At 44.0% G+C, this 24,122-nt stretch overlaps 1 protein-coding gene across 1 annotated transcript; it reads left to right on the forward strand.

Moving 5' to 3' along the window:
* The first annotated feature begins 561 nt into the window (after positions 1–561).
* On the forward strand, positions 562–23,330 carry ets1 (v-ets avian erythroblastosis virus E26 oncogene homolog 1). The gene is made up of 8 exons (XM_076144987.1): positions 562–913; positions 12,011–12,130; positions 12,874–13,074; positions 13,364–13,441; positions 13,749–13,991; positions 15,146–15,406; positions 19,833–19,951; positions 20,185–23,330. Exons 1-8 carry the CDS (start codon positions 847–849, stop codon positions 20,398–20,400), a joined length of 1,305 nt encoding a protein of 434 aa, XP_076001102.1. The 5' UTR covers positions 562–846; the 3' UTR covers positions 20,401–23,330.
* The last annotated feature ends 792 nt before the right edge of the window (positions 23,331–24,122 follow it).

A 24,122-nucleotide genomic window follows, 5' to 3' on the forward strand; every position in this document is an offset into this window, starting at 1 on the left:
TTCTGACAAATAAAGTATGATTGTTATTCTATTTTCTTTCAGTTCTACTCCCATAATGTTGTTGCATATATAGGAACCATATTGTACTTAATCACATTTTATTCCCCTATTATGGCTCTAACATTTCTATAATATTCCTATAGGGACCTACACAAAGTTAAGTTAAGTGGCGTTATCATATTTTGTAACCATTGAGTTTGGTGTCATAGCATCATTTTAACATAATTTAACTTTACAGAATCCTTTAAAACTGTGGTGTACTTTCTGGTTACACACTCTCAGTCTTTCTCTTCCCTGTAAAACAGCAGTAATTGCGGGAACATGCCTGTGATGACGATGAGGGGGTCTTGGTCCAAGCAGGTTCTCACACACGCATACATGCGGGGGAGGGCGTGCGTGTGTGTATGAGTGTGTGTGAGTGTGTGTGTGTGTGAGAGAGAGAAAGAGAGAGGAGGGGGGGTTACATTCTAATTGAATTGTGAATCAACTGGCAAGTCTGTCCCAGCAGACACCGCCCCTTTCAGCTGTCGTACTGGGTCGTTTTTTCTGTAAAATGCAACGCCCATAGCCAAGATAGAGAGGAAGGAGTGAGTGAGTGAGCGAGTAAGTAAGAAAGAAAGAACGAGGAAAAGAAGGAGTGTGTATGTGTGCCGGAGAGAGAAAGAGAACAGATAAGTTAGGAGAGAGAAAAGAAAGTGAAGAGGTTTCAGTGAGAGAGAAAAGACAGTAAACGTCCAGTTGTGTTGACTGGAGCGCCTGAGGAAGAGCAGATTCACCTTTTTTTATATTGAGTTTTTTGGAGCTGTTATCAAGAGTGACGCGGCGTGAAGAAGTCACACTGATCCGATGATCATGACGGCAGCTGTCGATATGAAACCGACATTAACAATCATAAAGGCTGAAAAGATGGACGGTGAGTAAGGAAACTCTTCTGGAAGACTCTTCACACTGTCAGTCCCGATTGCCGGCTTTGAACGCCGTTACGTTACGTTACGTTGTCATTTCCAGCACTTGTTCTCTGTGATCGTTCGTTGTAATTAGACTCAATGAGCGGGACACAACGTCCCCGGACGCGTTATGATTGCCAAGACCGTGTTTGATTGCACAATATTGGAAAACACGCAAGATACACTTGAGAGAAAGGCAATCACGCCGGAGGCTATGTAGTCTTGCAATACACTCTCTTAATCCTCTCTACTCGTTGTTATCGCACAGTCGGATCAGTTTCTGCGATGTGTGCCTGTATAATTAAGAATATGACGTAAACGCATCGTTAAACAAAAAAGTTGTTTGGCTCGAGTCTCGCGGAATGTACCTCCAAAGTAAACGACATGTCAAAGTGAAATGAGCGATCACACGGTATTTCAACACACTGTGACGTCTCCATGTGTGCATTATCACGCACCCTTTCGATTTGTGCCAGCGTAGGGAATGTGTGTGTGTGTGATTCATGTTTTGTCACATAAAAGATGTCTATGGTTGTAGCGGAAATAGGACAACGTGAGTGTATGTTTATGTGGCTTTGGGTGTACAAACCTTCTCCCACTTTCTGTCATCCTGCCTTGATCTCCTCTCTCTCCCAACATCTAAACACTCATCCCTCACCCGTGTCGTTAGTGTGCCCACAGTAGGAGAGTTCTGGGCATTCATGGCCAGCTGGCATGGGCAGACCCCCCCCCACCCTTGCCTAGCTTCTTCTCCCTCCCTTCCTTTCCACCTCTCCTCCTCCTCCTCCTCCACCTTGGTGGTTTCTAGCTGATTTTCCATAGGGAAGCAGAGACAGGCTGAGGTGATGAATCTGCAGTCTTGACCCCTGCTGCCTGGAAGACTTTGGCTTTGGTTCTCGGGTTAGTCCAGCACACAGAGAGAGAGAGAGAGAGAGTGGAGCCCACAACTGTGACCTGAGCTGGTGTTTGCCTTTAAACCCCTGGGTGGTTTCACTTCCCATATCATAGTATATATAGTGATTTCACACTTGATGGCTTTTTTAGTTTATTTGCGTACAGCAGGTTTTTAAAGTGCTTCACACTTGCAGCCCAGCTGATGTTCAGTTTGTTAGTAAAGCTGCAAAACATTTCTACATCATGGAAATATGACACTGGCTGCAGATTTTGACCCACTTAGGGGTTGTGACTCACCACTTAAACCACCTTCTCCTCACCCCAACAATACTCGCATAAAAAGTGCTGACAGCTGCAGTTAAGTTGCCAAAGTGTAGTGCTATCTTGCAAAAGCATTTCACAATTCAAGCTCCCGCTCACACTGACTGCTGTGTGCGCTCGGGTCAAGCTCAGACTGCCAAGGAGCAGTTCACAACTTCACACAAACACATCTTTTCTCCACCCCGCTCTCTGTCTCTGTCTTGATCTCTCAGATGCACAATAACACACACTTCTACTCACTTCTCCTTATTACCATACTTACAAGGAAAGTGCAGTGCTAATGATGTGGTGTGTGTTTGATCCCAGTTGCAGTTGTATTCGCAGGCATTTAAGGAATAGGGCAACACTCCAGCCTCTTTGCCTGCCTCTTACTGAGGAGGACAAGCACTCTAGATGAAGCCAGCATTTGTTGATTTCTTGTCAGTAGATTGTAACAGTAGCAGATCTCCCAGTGGACGTGGTACTCGGCTTTCAACACGAATAGACCTTTGGCATTGTGGGAAGTGCAGTTGCATAGTGTTGTTTTCCACCCTTGACACCTAAACCATGCACACACACACACACACACACACACACACACACACACACACACACACACACACACACACACACACACACACACACACACACACACACACACGCAACATACACACACAGGCAACATACACGTACGGCGTGTACAACATGCTCAAGTGCTCAAACCATTGTTAACCAAGGCGTCTTCTCATTCTCCAAATGAGGTAATTCCTTCTTTTAAAGTGCTCACACACTGCCAGGGTCAAAGGTGCACCCAAACACGGTTTCTAACATTCCACCAAGCTTTTGTTTCTCCTGTTCGGTGTGTTTTTAGTAGTCAGATCCTGACACAGTGCACTTGGTAGTACTTCAGTATAACACAGGCGGCGGTAGCTTATTATTCAAAGCATTGTGTAGTCATAACAAAACTGTCAGGTCTACAGAGACTAGCAGCGGTAAAGATAGAAGAGAATGCTTCTCAACATGGAAGGTGTTAGACTGTCATACAGTGACGCATATGAAGAAATAAGCTGTTGTGAACTTGAGTTATATGGACCAGGGCTTTAGGGTTAGCCAAGTATAGATATACAACTCTTAAGTGTAAAGCCTTGTCAATCATTTACAGTACAAGGAGTTATCTGTTTTAGACTTGAGTGACCTGCGCCTCTTTTAGTTTCACTCTCTGTTTGTCAGGCCTGGAGGTCAGGGTTCAGCGGCCAACAGGAATGCTTGAGCATGCCCCGCTGGGTGGCATGCATGGAGGCGTAGAAGGAGAGAGAGCAAAGGGAGGCTGACTTTTATCTGATCAAAATTCTGTTTGTTATAACTGGCATGTCTGACGCTTCTGCTGACAGTCCTTATATGGTAACTCTTTCCACCCACAGCGACATATGTAGAATAGGCCGCGCCACACCAAATGACTCTTGATAAGGCTTCAATCACTTTCCTCCCCAAGGTGCACTCGTCTTGGTATCCCGAGAGGAGTGGTGTGTAGCCAGAACAGGGAGTGTTACATAAGCTTCAGGTTTTTGCCTCGGTTTGTTTATGTCAGCACTTATTCAGTAGCACAGTGTAATATATGCCGGTGTTTGAATGTGTGCCTGGCTGCCTGGCAGCTGTGCAAACACTGTTTGGGCGATCCATTTTCCCCTTGATGTGGGCTGTCAATGCACCGGGCCAAACGGAACAAACAGGTCCGTTTTTCATTCGATGTGCACCGTGTCAAGGTGAGAGGGATACGGTTTACCAGATCAAATCACTGTTGTGCCACGCAGTGTTAAGTGCATCACCTGTGTGTCATCAGGTGGAAGCTTAGATTTCAAGAGTGATCATGCAGCGTATTCATGCCAGGAAGTAGTTTGTAGTAGCACCAAAAAGGGGCAATGGTTACCAGTGTCTCCTCATCGGGCTGCATATATCTTTGGACGCTGTGACAGACTGTGATGGAACTCGTGAACTGGATGTCTGTGAGTTTCTACAATGATACCACTGTGTAAGATCAAATGGGTTACCCCCCCCCCCCCATTCATTGCCCGACTTCATTCAGTCTGTCATCTGCAGCTCTGCCCCCCCCCATATAAACCTAAAACCATTATACTGTGTGGGTCCTATCTAGATGCTTCCTTGGTGACTGCATGCTTTAATCTGTTCTCATAAAGCTTAGTCATAAAGGCGTGTTAGCTCCAGTGTGCTAAATAGTAAGCATATGCAGAGAGCAGGGGGGGGGAGGGGCCAAGGTGCGGGCTATGTGATGGTGGTGGTGTATTTTTTGAGCAATGCATTGGAACGCCTCCCTCAGCAATCACTAACCTTCAATAATTCACGTCCCACAGAAGGCCAATATCCAAAATGAAGCAAAACAAGCTCCTGTGTTTGGAATTAACAAACGTATTCCTCTTTTCGTTCTTTATCCACCCACTCACCTCGTTGATGCGCCAATGCTCTTCCCACTTCTCTCTCTCTTCCCCATGAGTTTCTTTCGCGTCACTTTGATGTGGCCTTCAGTGCGCTGTGTAGTGGTGTGCGTGTTGTCTCATCCCTAGCCATTCCTGGTTTTGTAATCCCTGAGTCACGGCTACAGACGCCTGGTGCACTTTACTCCACCGGCTGACCGACTGTATGCCTGAACGGCTGACTGGTCTCAGCCACCACAGGCCTCTCTCCTTCCCCCTTATTACACCACATTACCAGCTGGTACCCACGCGTCTCAATATTACCTCAAGTATGTTACAGCTGTTTTGGCCCTCTTGTTCTGTTTCTTTTTTTTTGTTTTATGGATCTACATTTGGGAGCTGCGGTCCCTTTTGTGGAATGGAAGCTGAGGTACGTCTGCTTTAAAAAAAAAAAAAAAAAACACACACTTTCCCGTTGATGTTCAGCTGTCCAGAATGAGGCCAGGCCAGACATTTCTATCAGACTACGGTCCTGATTTTCTTCCCTTCCGTTGTCTTTCTCTTTTGTGCGCCTTTGCCACACACCACCTGGTTTTGGAGTCAGCGTGGATTTCATGCTGCTTTTGTAATCAGGCGAACAAATGGCCCTTGGCTACAAAACGAGTGCGTGTCGGACCTGCTGTATCGAAGGTGTTTTGAGGTAAAAGGCAAAGAATAATGAAGAAGGGCGTCATTGCGTGGGAGGCCCGCCCGCCCGCCCGCCAGCTCGCCTGCCCTTTACTGTTTAGGTGTGACTCTGTGGTGATCATGATGTGTCGGGGCCTTGGTGAAGAAGTCAGATGGGAGGCACATGTGTTCTGGCAGCCGTGGAGAAGGTGAAGAAATGGCTCTCTCTGTAGGAGTAAGGCGGCTGCCGGAGCTGTAGCAATGAGAAAGCAGCTGGATTCCTTAGTTTTGCCCGCCTAGCCTAACCTCCCCTGTATCTGAATTATTTTTTTTTCAATTTGGAATGAGCTGCTTTTGCTGACTACAGTTGCTTAAGACATCTGCAGCAGACCCGAGTACCCAGCATATAATGAGAGCTGGACTGAGGGATCGGCCTCTGTGTGGGCTCTAAAAAGCCATGTTTATTTTATTAAAACTTATAAGGTGAGGCTGACAAATGTTGAGTCAGTAGAAAGGAATTTTACAAGCTATAATCATTACCCTCATTATGAACAGTCACATTATCAAGTGGAGCACAACGGTATCCTCAGAAGTCCAGTCATTCATTGATGGAGTGAGTCATGGCCGGTCTGTGCGTGCATATGTGAATGGGTTCGCGAGTGTGAGCAAGGCAGCGAGAAGGGAGAACACACGACAAGCATGACTCTGACCGCACTGCACACGCACGGAGAAGTATTGTTTTCCTCAGTTATCAGTCTGTGGTTAGACATCTGAATGCGCGGCATCAGCAAAGGCAGAGTGCCTCGTCGTCATGAAGAAGCACACATGTAGAACAAGATAAAGAGAGCTGTGTCCACACGTTTGATGTTTTCTACTTCAATCAGGCCTCTAAATGGAGTACAGTGAGACTAGAATAGCAGGGTAATTCATCATGGTGAGATGGAACCGTCTTGCCGCTCGGACATCAAGTCATTCTTTTTTTGGTCGCATAAGAGGAAAACAAGAAAGCTGTGAGAAGCACATTAGCGATTGTAAAACAGAGGTGGAATGCGAGGCACGCTACATGAAAACACTGCGGTCTTAGGGGAATTTATTTATCAAGTATCCATCTGTCGCCCATAGCTCGCCTTCAAACAAGCAACAACCACTTGTATTTATGATGCATAATTACACCCAGAGATTATAAACTTGTATGTTTCCATTTTGTACAAAAGAAGGGACGAGCCACCGTCGCTCGACTATATCTGTGTTCTGTCGCTTCCATTGATGTTTAAACCTAGAACCTGGTTGTGGAATGCATCAGTTTGGACCAAAAAATGGAACACGCGCTGTGTTTTGTGGAAAAAATGCGGCAGAGAGAGTAAACTGTTTGTCAGATATGTCGTGTGTTTGGTTTAATGCCTAAACAGTTCCCCTGGAGCATCCACTGTCTGTTTACAACAGCGATGGCCGGCTAGCATTCACACGCGGCTAAGCTAACGCCACCTGGACTCTCCCATGACATACATCGCTGGTTCCATTCCTTTTTCCTGCCACAGTGTTGAGGAATGGTGATAGAGCCCGTAATGACAGTCAAATTGTTTTTTTGGACCGAGTTGTGCTCCCATTATAATGATTTAAGATCTGCAGTTTGTTGGCGTTTTCTCTGAGTTTTAGTAAACGCTTTGGCTTTAGAGTTTTCCCATATCCTGGGCCTGCTCTCGAGAAATAATAGGGAACTTGTAAGTTGAGCAATGGGGCAGTTGTGAGAAGTGCATTATTCTTGCTCAATCGTTTGTAGCTGAACAAGGCTAAAAAACAGACCCCTTTCACTCCGCACACTGTTACAGATCACAGAGCAACAAAGCTTGTAGGCGGTTAAATAAGCAATAAAGAGCCAAAATCTCCAGAAAGTGCTTTGTCTCTATTTTCCCATGATCCACTGGAAAGCACGAGACTTTCCATCAAGCTTTTAGCAAAAATATGTTTAGCGTCTGTTGCCGATGACGCGGATCATTGCAAACTCCGAGGTAATGTCATATCAAGCAGTGAGACTTTGGCATAAACAGTGGAGTTAATGCACTTTCACATCATAAGCTAATATGATTTCAGAGATGGAGGGAGTGGAAGAAAGAAAGACAAAAGGCAGCTACGGGGTATTAGTCTCACTTACTGTCTACTACAGTAGCCGGTGTGTCTGTGGTGATGATGATCATGGACAAACTCTGATCTCGGGGCCATAAGACAGATGTCAGCAGTGGTGGCTTTGTCCCTGTACAGCCACTTTACACCACCACAGGCTTGTGCTCTAAGGGGGCAGCCAGAAGCCAGCGGTGGAGGCCCGAGAATAAAATCAGTGTTTCAGCACGGTTGTCCTCGGTGGTGGTGGGGGGGATGGATGTCTTCAGGTTAACACTCACGCTGGGTTGGTGCAGGCCGGGTCTGGCTTCTTCAGTATGGTTTGATGCAGGCCACCACTTCTATTCCCGGTCGGCGGCATTGAGATGGAAATCTAAACAGCGTAGCGGCTGGCTGAACAAGCAGCCCTCTCAAAACCAGACTGCTGCCCCCTCCGCCTCCGCCTTCTTCACTCCAGCCCTCGGCCGCCACTTTATCACCCCGTGGCACTGAATGGTCCCCCTTCATGTCGGCGGGGTTTACGACCCCGCGTTCTCAGACCAGGGGTCCAGATACGGATCTCCATCAAAGACGCTCTTAGATACCACTGTCACTTCTGGTCTGCTGTCGGTAGACTCGTCTGGTTTTAAGAGCCAATTTTACATCCATGGCAACGGGCCAAGACGCTCTCGCCCCCCCTTGCACTTGGCTAATATGTACCTATATGCATGTAGGTATACGCAGGAGAAGTACGGGGCCTTAGCGGTGCATCTGACCCCCTTCTGAACCCGCAAATCACCTCACTTCCCTACAGGAAGTGGCAACTTAGCCACATGAAACTGATTCCTAGATTGATTTTAAAATGCTCCTCCTGTGCTCTGCCACAAAAGCATATACACAGACACATTAATCACCTCATGTGCTGACATTGATATAAATAAAGCAACTCTATTCAACCCAAAAATATCTCACTTTTCAAGAAGATGTTACACTTCTTTTATTCACAAACCCATTCACTTTTTCCACACACCAACAGACACCCACTCACTGGATAAGCTCTCTGGGACTATTTATAGAGCAATCTGGAGATAGAAAGCATATTGTCCCCTATTTGTTGGGTCTGGTTGCCTGCTCTGCTTGTATCATTGCATCATTCTGCGTAGTGGCAGCAGGCGAGGCTTTATGAATGAACCGAGTCTCCGTCAGTGGCTGGGAGATGGCGCTGATCCCACTGTGATGTCACTCCAGAGACGCGGAAAAGAGAGGGAGCTTTATGAGACCTCCCATTCATCCGTCGTGTCTTTCTCTCTCTCTCTCTCTCTCACTCTCTCTCTTTCCCTCGCTCAATCACCCACCCCAGGTTCTCATGTCCAGTGATGGGCTCATATTACAGGCCGGTGACTCATCCCCCTACTCAGTCACCCCTCACCCGCCCTAGATGGTCCTTTGCTATCTCCCCCCAGCCCCATGTCCTACCCTACCCTACCCAACCCAACCCTGTCTTTTCCAGCCCCGCTACTCCTACAGGCTTTGGCTCCGGCTGCAAAAATCCCAATTTCACGCCCGCGCTCTGGCGCACAGGCAAAGAAGGCTGCTAATTTAGTACATGTGTGTGCGTGTATACACTCTGTGTGTCAGTTTCACAGCCCAAGTAGCTGAGCGCAACCTCAGTCTAAGGCTGGGTGGGGAAGCGATCGCAAAGGGCAGGGCAGCAAAGGCGCACGGTTTCTATTTGAGAATCCCTGGAGGAAAATATCATCATCACACTCAGCATCGTGTCCATTACTCAGAAGGGAGTGGCTGATCAATACCTCTTACTGTACATCTAGACTACACATTAGTCTAAATTCATCAGCGATTCTTAGAATAGGTAGATATATTATTCTCACGACATGAAGAGAGATTGGTTTTATTTCATGCTTTTTCTTTAAACATTTCTTGTCATCATAGCCATTCTTTTTCTCAGCCTTGTAAGTAAAATGTGAATGCCGTTATCGTCAGTGATTTACACCCTCTCCCACATTTTGTCAGCTAAGTGGCTGGGACTCATTTTGTGGACAGACCCACACTGTCTAATGTGGAAAGTGATGACTTGTGGATGCTCTAACTCTCAGTACATACTGACCATTCTGTATCTAATGGGACTCGCAGGCATTGAAATCCTATCCGGGCTTCATCATTTACTACATTGTCTAGATCCAAGCGTGCCTCTCTCACTAATGGATGCACACTGTACATTAGCACTCTCATAGATGGCTTTCGTATGGATGATTCACCGTGCTGCCTGCTCTATTATTACTGAATAGTTAGCTGTTGTGATTGTCATTTGACATAGGAGCGTCTCTATTTTTCATTTTGAAGATTTCTTCTGAAGTGCTTTAATGCAGTCCATACAAACAGAGTTAAGGAAAACTTACTTGAGTTCATGTGAAATAATAACTGTGTCTAATGCTACTGTAGTTCACATGCAATAGGGTGTTGGGTGTCTTTGATGGAGGATTTAGTCCCGAAGGGGGTTCCGGTCTGCGTGGGCATGTATAAGCTGGGGTAGGGTTGATGAAAGCGATTTGAGCGAGGGGGACGTTAAGGAAAGTGCAGACAAACTCCACTCCAGCCATCTTAAATAAACGGACGCATTTCGCCTTTGCCTTCACATCAAAGCGGCGCCTGTCTGAGCCCCGGTCCCATCTCAGTTTTGTAACATGCAGGTTTTTGCACGACTTAAAAAAAGAAAATAAATCATTACAAGAGACGGCTTGCTGAGATCTTAGCTTCGTTCTGAAAATGCTTGATTTATTTTGATGTGAGCTGTGTGTGACTAAATTGAGTGCCACGACCTTAACTTTTCTGCTTAGCGTACTGAATCATTTTTACTTTGACTTCTAAGTTGCTGCTCATTTCTTTGGCGTCAGTACAGTTTAGTACAAGAGGTGAAAACAGTTCAAGGCAGACGTTCTGTATAATATTATAAGCCTAATTGAATCACATGCAGAAGGAATACTGAAGTTCTTGTCTGTCCTCCGTCTTTGGTCTGTCGCATGGTTTTTCTATTCAGGGAGAGAAAGGGAAAGAAAAAAAGAGCCCGAGACAAAAAAAAAAGAATGCGGGAGACCTAATTTTGCAAACAGCCAGACAGACATCGGTTACATGGGTGAAGGAGGGACGGCCGTTGTGCATTCCAGACGAGGTCGAGACGTCAGCGAGTGGTGAAAACAAGCATGCACTGTATGTTGCCCCAGTGTGCTGCTGGCATATCAAACCGCCAGCCAGTGGAGCTGCCAGAACATCTGGGCTCAACAAGTGGCGGTGCTGTAAGAGAGGCGGTGACACAACTTTTCCCCCCGATACCACAACACCAAGTTTCCCGCCGAAGCAATGTTCATGCGACCATTTAGACCATGGAGAGAATGGATTCTGAGAGTAAAGATAACACAAAAGGGATGACAGAACCTATGACTACGACCTATGATTTGTATGCATTCTGTGCCCTCACGCTTTACCCCCCAAGCTGATCAGAGAAGATGATATCATTGTCATATTGCAGACTCTTACACGATATAATGTGTCCCTCTTTGTTGTGCAAATCAGACTATGCAACATAAATGATAAAGAAGAGGGACTGTATCAGATCTCTTTTGTTTCTATTTATCAAGTCTAGCAATCTATTCTAGTGTTGGTCGCCCCAAGGTCTTTTTTTTTTTTTTCCCCCTCCTTTCCTTATCATCTCCCCCTCTGTAGCCGAGTCAATCTAATTAGATGAGTGCGAGTCATCAGGCTCTGTTTAAAGTCATCAAAGGGACCTCTGTTCCCCACTGGGTGCCCACTGGCTGTGAGAGGAGAACAGTGAGCCTTGTGTTTTTGGGACCCTCGAGACAGCCCACCCCCAGCTCCGCTAGCCACCCGCCAACAGCCGTGGTGACATCATCACCTCATCCCTTGACCCTTAACCCCCTACTAGTGTTTGAGCCCCTTTGCTTGGTGTGGTGACAGTAGGTCCACTGTGGAGGGGCAACTTGGTAGGAGGGCCAGTGGGGGTCATGGTGTCGCTGATGGGCACCAGGCGCTGCTCTCCCACCCAGGATGTGTGGGTAGGAGTGAGATGAGAGTATTTGCAAATAAACATCAGTGTTTATTTTACCTCTGAGTACCAGATGGGGCTTGATATTGCCTCAGGACCATACCATGACCAACAAAATGCGTGGACAATTGTGAGAAAGTATTTGAAACCCACGATTTGTTGCAACACGGGAAACAGAACTCAACCTCCACTAACTAGCCCACTGATGCATGCATGTCTACTGTAGGTTAAAGTGCATGTGCTGTGCAACCGCTATTCTTAAATAGATCAATCTAACAGCGTGACAGCTGCTGTTAAAATAGATTGGTAGTGTCTGTCTAGACAAAATTGAATTTTTGAGCTAAGTTGTTGATCACGGACTGATATAACTGTGTTGATTGCGTTTGTGTGGGCTGGGGTCTGTCTCCGTTTATGAATGTCTCACTCTCACACATTTTCCATTCAGGAAGCAGGACATTCAGCACAGGCCATGACTGAGATTATGAATAGTAATTGGGGCGCTACAGCATACAAGTAAAAAATTACTAAAAGTGAAAAGCAAAATAACATTGCTCAAAACAATAATAATAATCATTGGTCAATGGATTTGTCTTTGACAGATCTGGAGTGTGGTGATGTGCCCCTGCTTACTCCAGGAAGCAAAGAGATGATGTCCCAGGCTTTGAAGGCCACATTCAGTGGCTTCACTAAGGAGCAGCTGCGGCTGGGTATTCCAAAAGGTAACACGTTGTCCTTATTTGTATTCTCATCAGCCCCCATTCACATTTTGGCAGGGGAAATTACCTCCATTCTGTGCGAGGGCATGAGGCCTCAAATCTAAATCGTCATATGGATCTAATGCACATTCGTTAGCTCTTTTTACATCATAGTCTGCTTTGAACCATCAGTGAATGCAGCATAGAGGCATTGAATAGAGGCATTCAATAAAAGAAACTAATCACCCACTTATTCCAGAAACGGCCTTGCATCACACAGATTATATTCTGTGTGCACTGACTGACAGCAGGATCCAGAGAAAGTCGACACAGAGACAGATGTTGAAAATAACGAGTTAGGCTCCTAAGCTGATGCAACCACAGGGCCTCTTTGAAACAACAGCACTTAATGTATTTGTGTACGTAGCAGCATTATATCTTAACAAGGCTGTCTTCAGCATGGCCACCACTAGCTTCCTCATTTCTTTTGGTAACTCATTATATTTACAACAGAGCGGGTGTAAATGCGTGGGAGGAAGCTGGCTGTAATACTGAATATTTAGTTATATCAATGAAAAAAAGTGCAGAACTATGCTGAAATGTAAAGTGCTAGAATAAAACTAGAACACTGCTAATTGAAGTGATTGATCAGTCAAAGGCTGATCTGAATGTATGAATAAATAGATTGCTTATTATACTTTTACACATTCACTAAATGGCTTTCGTGCATATGAATTTAACAGTCGGTCTTCATACGTCTTGCGCAGATCCCAGACAGTGGACGGAGACCCATGTGGCCGAGTGGCTAACGTGGACGGTGAATGAGTTCAGCCTGAAGAATGTTGAATTCAACAAGTTCTGCATGAACGGAGCCAGCCTGTGTGCAATGGGGAAGGACTGCTTTCTCGATTTAGCGCCCGACTTTGTGGGTGACATCCTTTGGGAACATTTAGAGATGCTTCAGAAAGGTAAGATGACAGCAATGCAAGATCATAATTCCTAACATTTATTTTTCTTAAATAGATTCAAGGTGGATTAACGTGTGTATGGGATACAACGATTTATAGAGAAACAATGTAATATCACTGCTCGGGTCATTTTAAGCCTCTTTTGGCATTTGCTATAGTAACAGGAGCCAAACAGGAAGACACAGTTTAGCTCTGGCCATTAATTTTTGATAACGCTGGATGCAGTTACATGATACATGAAATCAATGACGAGGTCACTGATGCTCATTCCTATCTATTTTTCATGAAGAGGATACAAAGCATTACCCCATCAATGGACTGACCTCCAACTTCCAGGAATCCCGTTATACCTCAGACTACTTTGTCAGTAAGTACTCCTCGCATTTATTGTCAGTCATTCTGCCTGTGGAAGCTGAATGGCTGAGATATGAAAAGAGAAGCTGTAGATCGGTGCAGTAAATAAAGTCAGTAAAAATTCATTCCGTCTGTGTGATATTCCATCAAAGCACAACCTGCACAACATATTACATGAATGAATATGGCAGTGGATCAGTGTGTACATCAAGAGGACAATGGTGGTGCAATACACAACAACATGGATCCTATTGCTCTGATTTGCTCCATGCTTTACTTTTCTGGCCTCTATCAATACTAATTCCCCTTTGTGTCTCCAGGCTACGGCGTTGAGCATGCCCAGTGCGTCCCCCCGTCCGAATACTCGGAGCCCGGCTTCATCACGGAGTCTTACCAGACACTTCACCCCATCAGCTCAGAGGACCTGCTGACCCTTAAATACGAGAGCGAATACCCTGTCATCCTGAGGGACACGCCCTTAAACCCCCTACAGGGGGAGTACTTCACTGTCAAGCAGGAGGTGGTGTCACCTGACAACATGTGTGTGGGACGCATCAGCAGAGGTGAGGGGACCGAGCCGACATTACGCTTTACAGCAATTTTCAATATCTCATATAATTTTGAAATGAATAGTTTGTGAGGGTGACATGCTTTAGAAATATGTCTTTGTGTTTGTGTGGGTGTGTGATTGAGCTGAAGCTACCAAAAATCTTGTCATGCCATACCAGCGTGCATGTATTAGTAGAGAAGAAAAGCAGGGCCTCTGGTCGGTTTGTGGTTCAAGCAAACCTGTCTCATGCACTCTAGTTTGCGTTGGGGAGGGGGAAAGAAAACTCTATTGTTTTTGTCAGACTGATGCATGAACAAAGCCACAATGCGTTCTCTTCTCGCCACCTGTCTCTTATGTAAAGCAGTTCAAGTGGTGTAACCTTCAAGAATGCTTTTTTTTCTTTTTTTCTCGCTCTGTTTCTTTTTCTCGACTCAGCCTTAAGGTTCTGGGTAAGGACGTAGAGGTGTCATCCACAATCAACACGCATGGGTTTTTTTCATGAAACTGTTTGCTTTGCTGAATGTACGCAGTCGTTTCAGATCCTAGTTTACAGAGGAATTGACAGTGCGGTTTACATTTATACCCATAAAGATTTTCTCTTGGATTTTCTTACACCAGTTCCCCGCTGTATAAATGAATCACATGTGCCATGAACAGTATACAGACGTCCTTGCAGTGCCTCTAAAGCATTTACTTGCAAGGCTTGAGCTGCAAGCCTCATGTATTGAAACATCAAGTCCTGCTCCCCATGACGTGGGAAAGCATTTGTACCGCCGCTGACATCCACATGTGGCTTCAATTGAAGTGCCGCATTATCTGTCATTTGTTAATGACACTCGATTGAAAGACTCCTCTTATCTTTCCTAAGGCCAAAAATAGTAGAGCAATTTGTGTGATCGTCTTTTCCATTTAAAAATCAAACCCAAGTGGTAGCTGCACAAGTGAAATGAAGTGTGAAATGGGGACGTGATGTAGCGCCGTTGTTTACTGCTAATGCTCCGTTTACGTCACAGTCACAAGTGTTGTGTGAGAATTCATCTGTAGCTGTTTCTTCTCAGGTAACAGCAAGTACAGATTGCTCTCTACAAAGAACGATGCACAATAAGTAGTGATAGTGAAAGATATAGTTTCTTCTTTTTTAACTTTCTCCCGAATTCTGTCTCTCAGGTAAGCTGGGTGGCCAGGACTCCTTTGAGAGCATCGATAGCTTTGAGAGCTGTGACCGCCTCACCCAGTCGTGGAGCAGCCAGTCCTCCTTCAGCAGCCTGCAGCGGGTGCCTTCCTACGACAGCTTCGACTCAGAGGACTACCCCAGCGCCCTCCATAACCACAAGCCTAAGGGCACCTTCAAAGACTATGTGAGGGAACGTTCAGACCTCAGCAAGGACAAACCTGTCATTCCAGCCGCCGCACTCGCAGGATACACAGGTAAGACGCAAGATGGAGTCCACCCGAAGTAGAGATATCTGTAAAAGCTTGTCTGTTGTTGACGTACTTAGAAGCATCACAATGGTGCAGGCTATGTAACTCCTACGATGCAAACTACCAAGATTAAGAGACATTTAATCTCACACATCTGTGTCGATTACATGCTGACACTATCTAACAGGCTACAGCTGTAAATTGCAGTTGTATTCCTTTCTTTTGAAGCTGAATAGGCCTATTTGTTTATTTAGATCATTAAACATGAGCAGTGATAGATATCAGCATGGCCATTCATTCCATCCGTGGTCTTCAGTTGTAAAATGGATTTCCCATAAACGATAGAATTAGTTCTAAAATCTATATATAAATATACATTTAATAATGCCTTTCCTCCACTAACAATAACAACAGCTTGATAAATGTGCTTCGTAATCCTTTAGCCAGTGTAGGCAATATTTAGACTTCCACTGATGTGCATTGTTACATATTCTTACATTTGATACAGTTTATTTGTAACACTCGTTCTGTTTGTGATAAACCCGTGTGCAGCTGTAACACACTGTTGATGCTCTGCAAAAGCACCAAATGTGGAGATGTCTTAATGCACTGCTTTTAGACCAAAAAAAACACCCTTTACCCATGCAACCCGACTCATGCACTTTACAGGAAACAAAATAGATTTTGCTCGTTCGTTTCTCTCTCTCTGTCTCTGTCTCTCTCTCTCTCGCTCTCTCTCTCCCGCACGCTCACTCGTCATTTCTCATCTGCCTCCTTGTTATCTGCAGCCCGCATCTCAGCCTATTTTTTTTCCAGGTCGTCTTAGCAACGCCCGTGAAACATAGAAATTATGCCTTCCCCCTGCACATAGCACCAGAGCAGAAATTATCACTTCATCTCACGAGGCGTCTTTACACTCGTACGAGCTCAAAGAGCTGCCTGGCGTCTGCGTTTTCCAAGTTCAATGAGATGTGAAGATAGAAAGTTGGTTTTTCGAGACGAATGCACCGTTTTAACATCTGCTGCCGTGTACCAGGTTGAAATAGATGCACAAAACACGGCACTGTTGCTATTTTTAAAAGTTAACCAGGTTGCGTCAAGTTTACATTGAACTGAAGCTGTTGCCTCATGAACCTATGATAAAAATAACATAAAGGGTTCTTTTGTTATTGTGTGAACTGCTTCCCTTTGTTCAACGCTGTCGCACTCTTTTTAGAGTAGAGCGCTAGGTACCGGCCACTTCACAATAATTACCACACTTTGTCTTCTTGAGAAAGGAATATTGGCAGCGTCGACATCAAGCAGCTTCTTCACACTAAACGCTTCGGGACTTTTTCACTCTTGTTTAAATTATAGTCACAAGGGCTGCAGGGTTTGCTAGCATGAGAAAGGGGGAAATCCAAGTGAATTATCAACATCATCAGCAATACTTGCATAAGAGCTGAATGTTCCTCGACCCTGTGCATGCACAAGTCATGGTTCATCTGCAAAGTTATCATTCAACAATGGCCCCTTCATTTGTAGAGATTTTATTATATGCATATAATCGAATAACTTACCCTGCTTACGACCCCTAGAGGATGTGCTGGTCCCTGCATCCATACTCTCTTGGCTATAGATATAAAGCATAATGTGATGAGTCTTAAAACTCATATTACATATACATTTATCATCTACATAAACCAAAAGTTGTGCATTCATATGATTATCAGTATACTGAAGCAATACCTCCACCCTGTGAGAATCCGGAGTGAGGTATGAGACCTTTCAGCATCTTGTCAAATTACAAACCTTATACACATAGAAATATCTTCACCACCTCAGCCAGTGTACGTCCCGGCAAACTCTCCCAGAGCTCTGATTCCATTTACAGCTCGGAAGTCTGAGGCCTGACATGTATCAGTTCTTCTGACTGGATAGATGACTCCTAAGAGCACATGTGTGAAAGCCTGCTGAGTGTTTCCAGCCTAATGCATAGTAATGTAGTCTGGACGGGAGAGAATGTGCTCCCCTCTGAGCTTTTTACACAACGCCAAAGGGAAAAGATGAGAAATATTCTCTTCTGACTTGTTATTGTAGAGTGAGGTGCATAGATGCATAGATGTAATTTGATAGATGCATTTGTCATAGTGACTGTGCGTAGGTGGATAAAGACGTAGATGCAGAAGGTGTTAGCAACACAGAAACCTCAACCTTAAAAAAATAGAAATAAAAAAAATTCTAACCTCAAATTAAGGAAACGAGGTTGATGTCGGATTCCAAATTGATGTGTGTGTGTGTGACACCGAGACTTGACACTGTTTCGGTTTCCTGTCCTCGTCGCAGTGTGACAGGTAAACATTTTTAACCAGGACAGGATCCTGATAAGGGCACCAAGAGATAAGCGCCACTTCAGTTATCATCTGTGCGCCTTCTTGTGAGCATTTTACCATCTCAGCGTGTATCTTTTGTAACAAGCGGTGGCCTTTCGGTTGGTCGGTAAACTGTGCACTTTGCTCTCGTCTTGCACTTTGTTGCTTGTTTACATGCACAGTGCAATGCTGTTTCTACTCAAAGTGAGGCGAAAGAGCAAAATATTTTATCAAAATAAATACGATTATTTTATTGGAAATATTCCAGACAAATCACCTAGATTATTGCATGTGCCTGAAACTTAATTAGTCAAGCAAGTCTTACTGTTAGCATAGGTATACATTTCCATAACTGGGAATTACGCAATCCTATTCATTTTGCTTGTGTTCAAGTCTTACTCGACCTTAATGAAAGTACATTTACAAGCAGTATAGTGTTCATGTCAATGTAGTTTATTGTGTGATTCACTTTCTGTTTTACATAATAGTTCATAATAATAATCCACTTTTCTTTATCAATTGCCATTTCTGAGTTTTTTATGCACAAATTCATCAAATGTATCATCTTCTATGCTTTAAACTGCGCTACTTTCTCGCTTAAGCTACATATGCTTGAGTCACTTCGCATCCTTAACATTGCGATGAATGCACCCCTCCCCTCCCCGTTTGCTGCACTGTATGCTTTTTCAATGAGGCCCATTGTGCATGGAGGCTCTTAACATATTTTTGGAAACTTTTTTCTTTTTTTGTCAAAGGGGTCGCCTGCATTCTGGCGTGAGAGCTAAGGGGGCTGGTAAACAGGCGCCATTTCACCCCTTATGTGGGCCCGCTGTTACAGTAGCAGACTTTTTGGAATGTGAATCAAAGCTGTCTGTCTTAAAGAGGCCCTGTGACGCCCAGCCACTTACTTACCAAAGTTAGGGTGGCTGTTGTTAGGCACCTTCTGCTATCGTAAGCGAATGCAAAAAGGGCTCAGCGGTGCCATTTCAAGCGCACAGCCCACACAGCCGTTTCCCTGAAAGGTTGTGTTTGTTTGGTGCAAGGGTACATCAGGTTTTCTGAGGTTCGAGTGAGTGAGAGAGAGAGGTGGCTTTTGCTTAGCTTCAGTTTTGGTGAGGCGTTGTGCTGCATAGGCAGGTGTGATTTCAACATGCAAGCTTAAAAACTGGGTGGGTTAGTGTGTATGCTGAAAAACCACAACATCAAAGCATACCGCAGTGAATCTAGTTCAGAAACAAAACCAACCTTTTTTTTATCTTTGTACTGCCTTGCCTCCTTTTTCCATGAGATGTAATAAGCTGCTGCTGGCACGTAATAACAAGCTGAAGCTTAGTCCAAATGCTGCTGGTGTATTTGCTTAGTATGCAAAGGAAAGTCAAGTGCCAGCTTAATATGTTACTGGTTACTTAGATGGCTTTGCTGGTGATGTGTTTTGCAGTATCATTAGCACACACAGACACCCATGAATGCACACACACACACAGTTTGTATTGAAGTGGTCCGATATCTGTTGCTGCAGCCTAAACGTCTTATTTTAGGCAAGTGATTTCATCAGCGTGGAACTCGCACAGATGCAGACTGTGTGGACTCTAAATTCACATAGAGCTCAGGGCAACAAGCAGACAAGGGAATACATGATGAATGAGACTGTTGTATTTAGGAGGACATTTGGTTCCACCGCTGTACTTCAGTCTGACCCAGATTAGTGGGTTTATGTTGTCTCTCTCCAGACTTAAGTGAGTAAAGAGTGAAGATTTAACGCTTTTATACATACCAAAAGTACACACACTTGCCACAGATTTCTCTTTTTGTACTGGGCTGCACTCCTTTCACTTTTACATCTTCCCAGAGCACTTCCTCTTGCGGTGCATTAAGTGTATGTATTCTCTTTAACTTGTATGTATTTGCTTCTGTTATATGGGAGCGTGTTTGTTTTACATCGCTCTTTTAACATTAATAATACAGTGTGAATTTAGATCTGCGTCTTGACGTCAGTAATTGGTTCAAACCATTCACCTTCTGAGCTGCGTTTTGTAACAATGCATATCTTCTCTCCCTCTCCTCTCACATCTGTTCTGTAGGGAGTGGCCCCATCCAGCTGTGGCAGTTCCTTCTGGAGCTTTTGACCGATAAGTCCTGCCAGTCCTTCATCAGCTGGACAGGCGACGGCTGGGAGTTCAAGCTCTCTGACCCAGATGAGGTGAGAGGTCGTGACCTCGCCGGTCACTGGCACACGTGCTGGGAGGTCTTAAGCAGTTAGCCAGATGAACTAAATGTCTTTTTTGTACTTTGTAATAACATTTGTGCGCCTTGTTCACTTCCATTTGCATCATTCTAAACATAACACAGAAATTCACTTTTAGTTTTTGCCAACATATAACATCATTTCCGCCATATTGTGACCAGATGCTGATTCCACATTGTTGTTTTTAGGTTGCTCGGAGGTGGGGCAAGAGGAAAAACAAGCCCAAGATGAACTACGAGAAGCTGAGCCGTGGACTGCGCTACTACTACGACAAGAACATCATCCATAAGACATCAGGGAAGCGCTACGTCTACCGCTTTGTCTGTGACTTAAAAAGCCTGCTCGGGTACACTCCAGAGGAGCTGCACGCAATGTTGGATGTAAAGCCCGATACGGACGAGTGAAAGCTAAGATGGGGAAAGGAAGTGAAGAAGAAAGTTAAAGAGCCATGTGGACTGGGGCTCATTAAGTGGTCTTAACTGTTTCATAGAGATGGTAAACCATTTTTGGGGGACCAAAATGTTTTTATTGACTAACTGTGGTCTTTGTCATTTTTTGAGCTCTTGTCACTCAGACTATGATTTAAAAGAAGGCACAAGCCAAAAGTGTGTATTCATACTCTGTTGCATTTGAGACATGTGTGTGTGAATGCGTGTGAAAGGTATATACTGGTATTATTTAGCAGCTCAAGGCAGATAGAGGGCTATCAGGTAGAGTACAGGTTCCGTTCTGCCTAAGTAGCACATTGGGGAGACAAGAGGACGGAGGCAGGAAGTGTGAGCAAACCGAGAGAGAGAGCAAAATTCAAAAATGATTCCTTTCATTGTGGTGGTAAACGGAGCAGGCGGATAATTACTGCGAAGGAAACGGTTGCCAAAATTCAATAGGTAAAATGTCATATTAATGTATGTGCTCACTGTTTCTCTGCCTCGCTGCACACTTTGGGCAAGGGAGAGAGAGTTTTCAGCTTGGACCAAAAAAGTGTTGTTTATAATCTTATTGGTTGAGAGGCGAATGCTTGTGCCAGTATTATGTTATTGATCATGAGAGCAGCCAATGTCAACTTATGAGGCAAAGATCGGAAAGGTATTTTTTCTTATGTCGTCAATGAAGGTATTACAGTGAAACCAAACGTACATGCCAACTTTAACTGTTCAACTCTTTCTCTAGAAGCCTGTAACTGAACTGTCCTGATGTGGTAATCAGACAACACTATAGACACTGGCCTTGTGATTGTAGAGTGTGATTACTCATACCAAGAGTGTCTGATAGACAGACAACTGAAAGTAGCCGTTGCTTTCGAAACTGATGCTTTCACCTTTACAAGTTTGTCATCTTAGATACATTCTGACTGAAACATTTTTGCATACATTACATACCACAAGTATTAGGAAACTGTAGACAATCTATGTGGGGAATCCAGGAGTATTTAGTAAGTTTGTCTCATGTGCAAATTAGAATTGTAGTTTGTCAGTTTACTGTTCACTGAAGTGTTGCTTTAGAAGTGCTCCGATAATGTGCTGTTAAAAACAGTAAAATCGCAAGTCGAGAAGCCGAGGGAGTGATTTTGTGCTGAGAATGTTGTTTGAGATTTTTGTCACACGGCACGTAGCTGCAGAAAAGTGTGAAAGTGATGAAGAAGGAGGGATAGGCAGGAGAAAAGCAAATGAGAGGGAAGCTGTGTAGGATTTTTGGAATGAGTATGTGGATTTCTGCAGGTAATGATCATAGAGGACGTAGACGTCTGCAGTACATCGCGTTGGGTTTTGTATTGAGGATTTTATTTGCCACTGCCAAGAATCCACGCAGCATTCACACACAAGTGCAGAGACACATCAGAAGTCGTGACAGACATTTGTACTTGCTTAAGTTCGTGCGTTACTAATTTATAGTTCAGCTCATAACTCGATGTTAAATATGATTCCACCCATATTTGTGCAGTTTGCTCAGAATACATTTGTCAAAGTTCACTGGTTACATTTGAGCAAATTGGCGACGATTTCCTCCCCGAGTTGAAGTGGGAACAGTGGCTGAACACTGGCCTTATGGGAAATGCCAAAGTCAAATAGAATACAATGTCTTAGAATACAATGTTATTGTTTACAGTGGCTGAATGTTACCCATACGGATGAAAATAGCTTTTGAAAATGTCTATTTGTACAGATTGTATTTCATAATGCTTTATTGAGACCCAGATTACACAAGTAAGCAACAGACAAAGCAGGAATAATAACCAAACCCCCATGTGAGGTCTTGGGCTGGTGGCGTCGTCCACGAGGCCGCGAGACAGGGACCAGAATTCTCTCACATTTTTTGACTTTTCTTTCATCTTTTCTTAATATATTATAAAGCACACAGCTTTAGGACAAAGAGAAATGCCTTTGCTGATCTTGGTTTCCCGCCGATTGCAGAAAAGAGATACTGTGTATGTCCATCACGTTTAATTGGTAACGAGCTTAGCTGCCATTTAGCACCAAAACCCTCAGCCGAGGTTGTCATACTATGCAGAGAATTGGATCTAGAACAAATCAGTTAGTAATAAGCTGTACCATTCACATGTGCATGTTGATATCTAGGTTTCAGAACACTGTTTTATGTTATTCAGGTTCCTTATCTCATGTCAGTATTGTATGCTATAGAAAGCGTCTGATTTTAAGTTTGTAACATTCTCGACAATGTCCTGGAAGCAAGTTTTTTCGTACTGTTGGGTTCATAAGATTAATGTGTGAAAAGTTAAGACCAATCTGTTAAGCCAAACATTCTGTTACCTACAATGTTAATGTTTTGAAAGTGAGTTTTGTCAGGAAAATGACCAATGCTAAATGTCAGATTACAGTGTATTGCAGGTCTCAGCAGTGAAACTTGCCCCCCGGGCAGGTGAACAGACCAATAGTTTGTGGCATATGCATATCTCAGAATGGATTCAGAAGGAAAGCCGTTTTTGTTTTGGATGTTGTTTTTGTATATTTTATAGTGTCTCTGTATTTTTGTTAATGAGATCATTTTTAATGTATTTAGTTCACAAACATTTGAATATTTTTCAATAATTTATATTTTATAAAAGACAGGAGACGCAGACAGCTGGTGCTTACATGGGAATTAAAAGGTAGCGCAGGACAAAATAATGTAGCGACTTTTTTTTTTTTTTTTTTTTGCCTTTTTTTAAATATAGAAAACAGACCTGTCTGCAAGAGAAAAAGGCTGATGCTGGCCCATCAATGATTTCTGCTGGAAAGGTTTTATAAACTGTAGCTTCTATTTCTAAAATGTACTTAATGTACTTCAAAATGTTATGTTATAAAAAATATATGTGAACAAAGATTTCATAAACTTTTGTGTGTTGTTGTCATTGTATCCGTATAGATAGATAGGATTAGTCAAAAGTATCTCTTGTTCAGATTACCACATTCTATACATTCTACTCTGAATAGGACTTATGGTTTCCTATGAAATGCATGCTGGGACGTGTGTGTGTCCCACTTTGACTAGCGTGTCCCTTGAACACTGATGAGGTAACGCCAATACCGAACCAGCACACTGGGGTCCATTCATTTGCTTGTAACCCCAGGCTCATATAAATTCCACTGTAGATAGGAAACACACAAGGCTATGGCCTGCTGCCCCAAAAAGCACAGCTGTTTGGCCTCGGTGCTGCGGCAGCTTAGAACTACGGCCAAAACACAGGTCCAGCACAGTCCACTCATTTCCCTGCTCTCAGTTTGTGGAACAGAATGAATATGTCAGTTTAACATGATGCACATTAACACGTTATCTTTGAATTGATCTACATTTGTGAATGATGCAACACTACAAAGTTCAAAACAGATGTAGAAATTTACTTTTATGTTTTATTGTTTTGCTGTAAAACTGATGATGGATATGAACTGTTGCAGTGTAAACTAGAGAGCCAGAGAGAACCAAATCTACACACACTTGCATGTAAACATTGTCTACTTTACTCTTGTTCAGAGTTCACATGTAACAGCCAATGTGAAAGAGCTGTCTTCTGTCAAAATCAGGCCCATATTCTGCTGTTGGATCTGGTGTTGGTGTTCTTGGCAGAGGGCAGACAAAGGTTACCCAGGTGGTTCTTCTCCCGTTCCACCTCCCTCACTCTGACTGGGCC

Source organism: Genypterus blacodes, unplaced genomic scaffold (assembly GCF_046128005.1).
Source record: "Genypterus blacodes isolate CSIRO-AG114 ecotype Tasmania unplaced genomic scaffold, CSIRO-AGI_Gbla_v1 ptg000003l_1, whole genome shotgun sequence".
In the NCBI taxonomy this organism is placed as follows: Eukaryota; Metazoa; Chordata; class Actinopteri; order Ophidiiformes; family Ophidiidae; genus Genypterus; species Genypterus blacodes.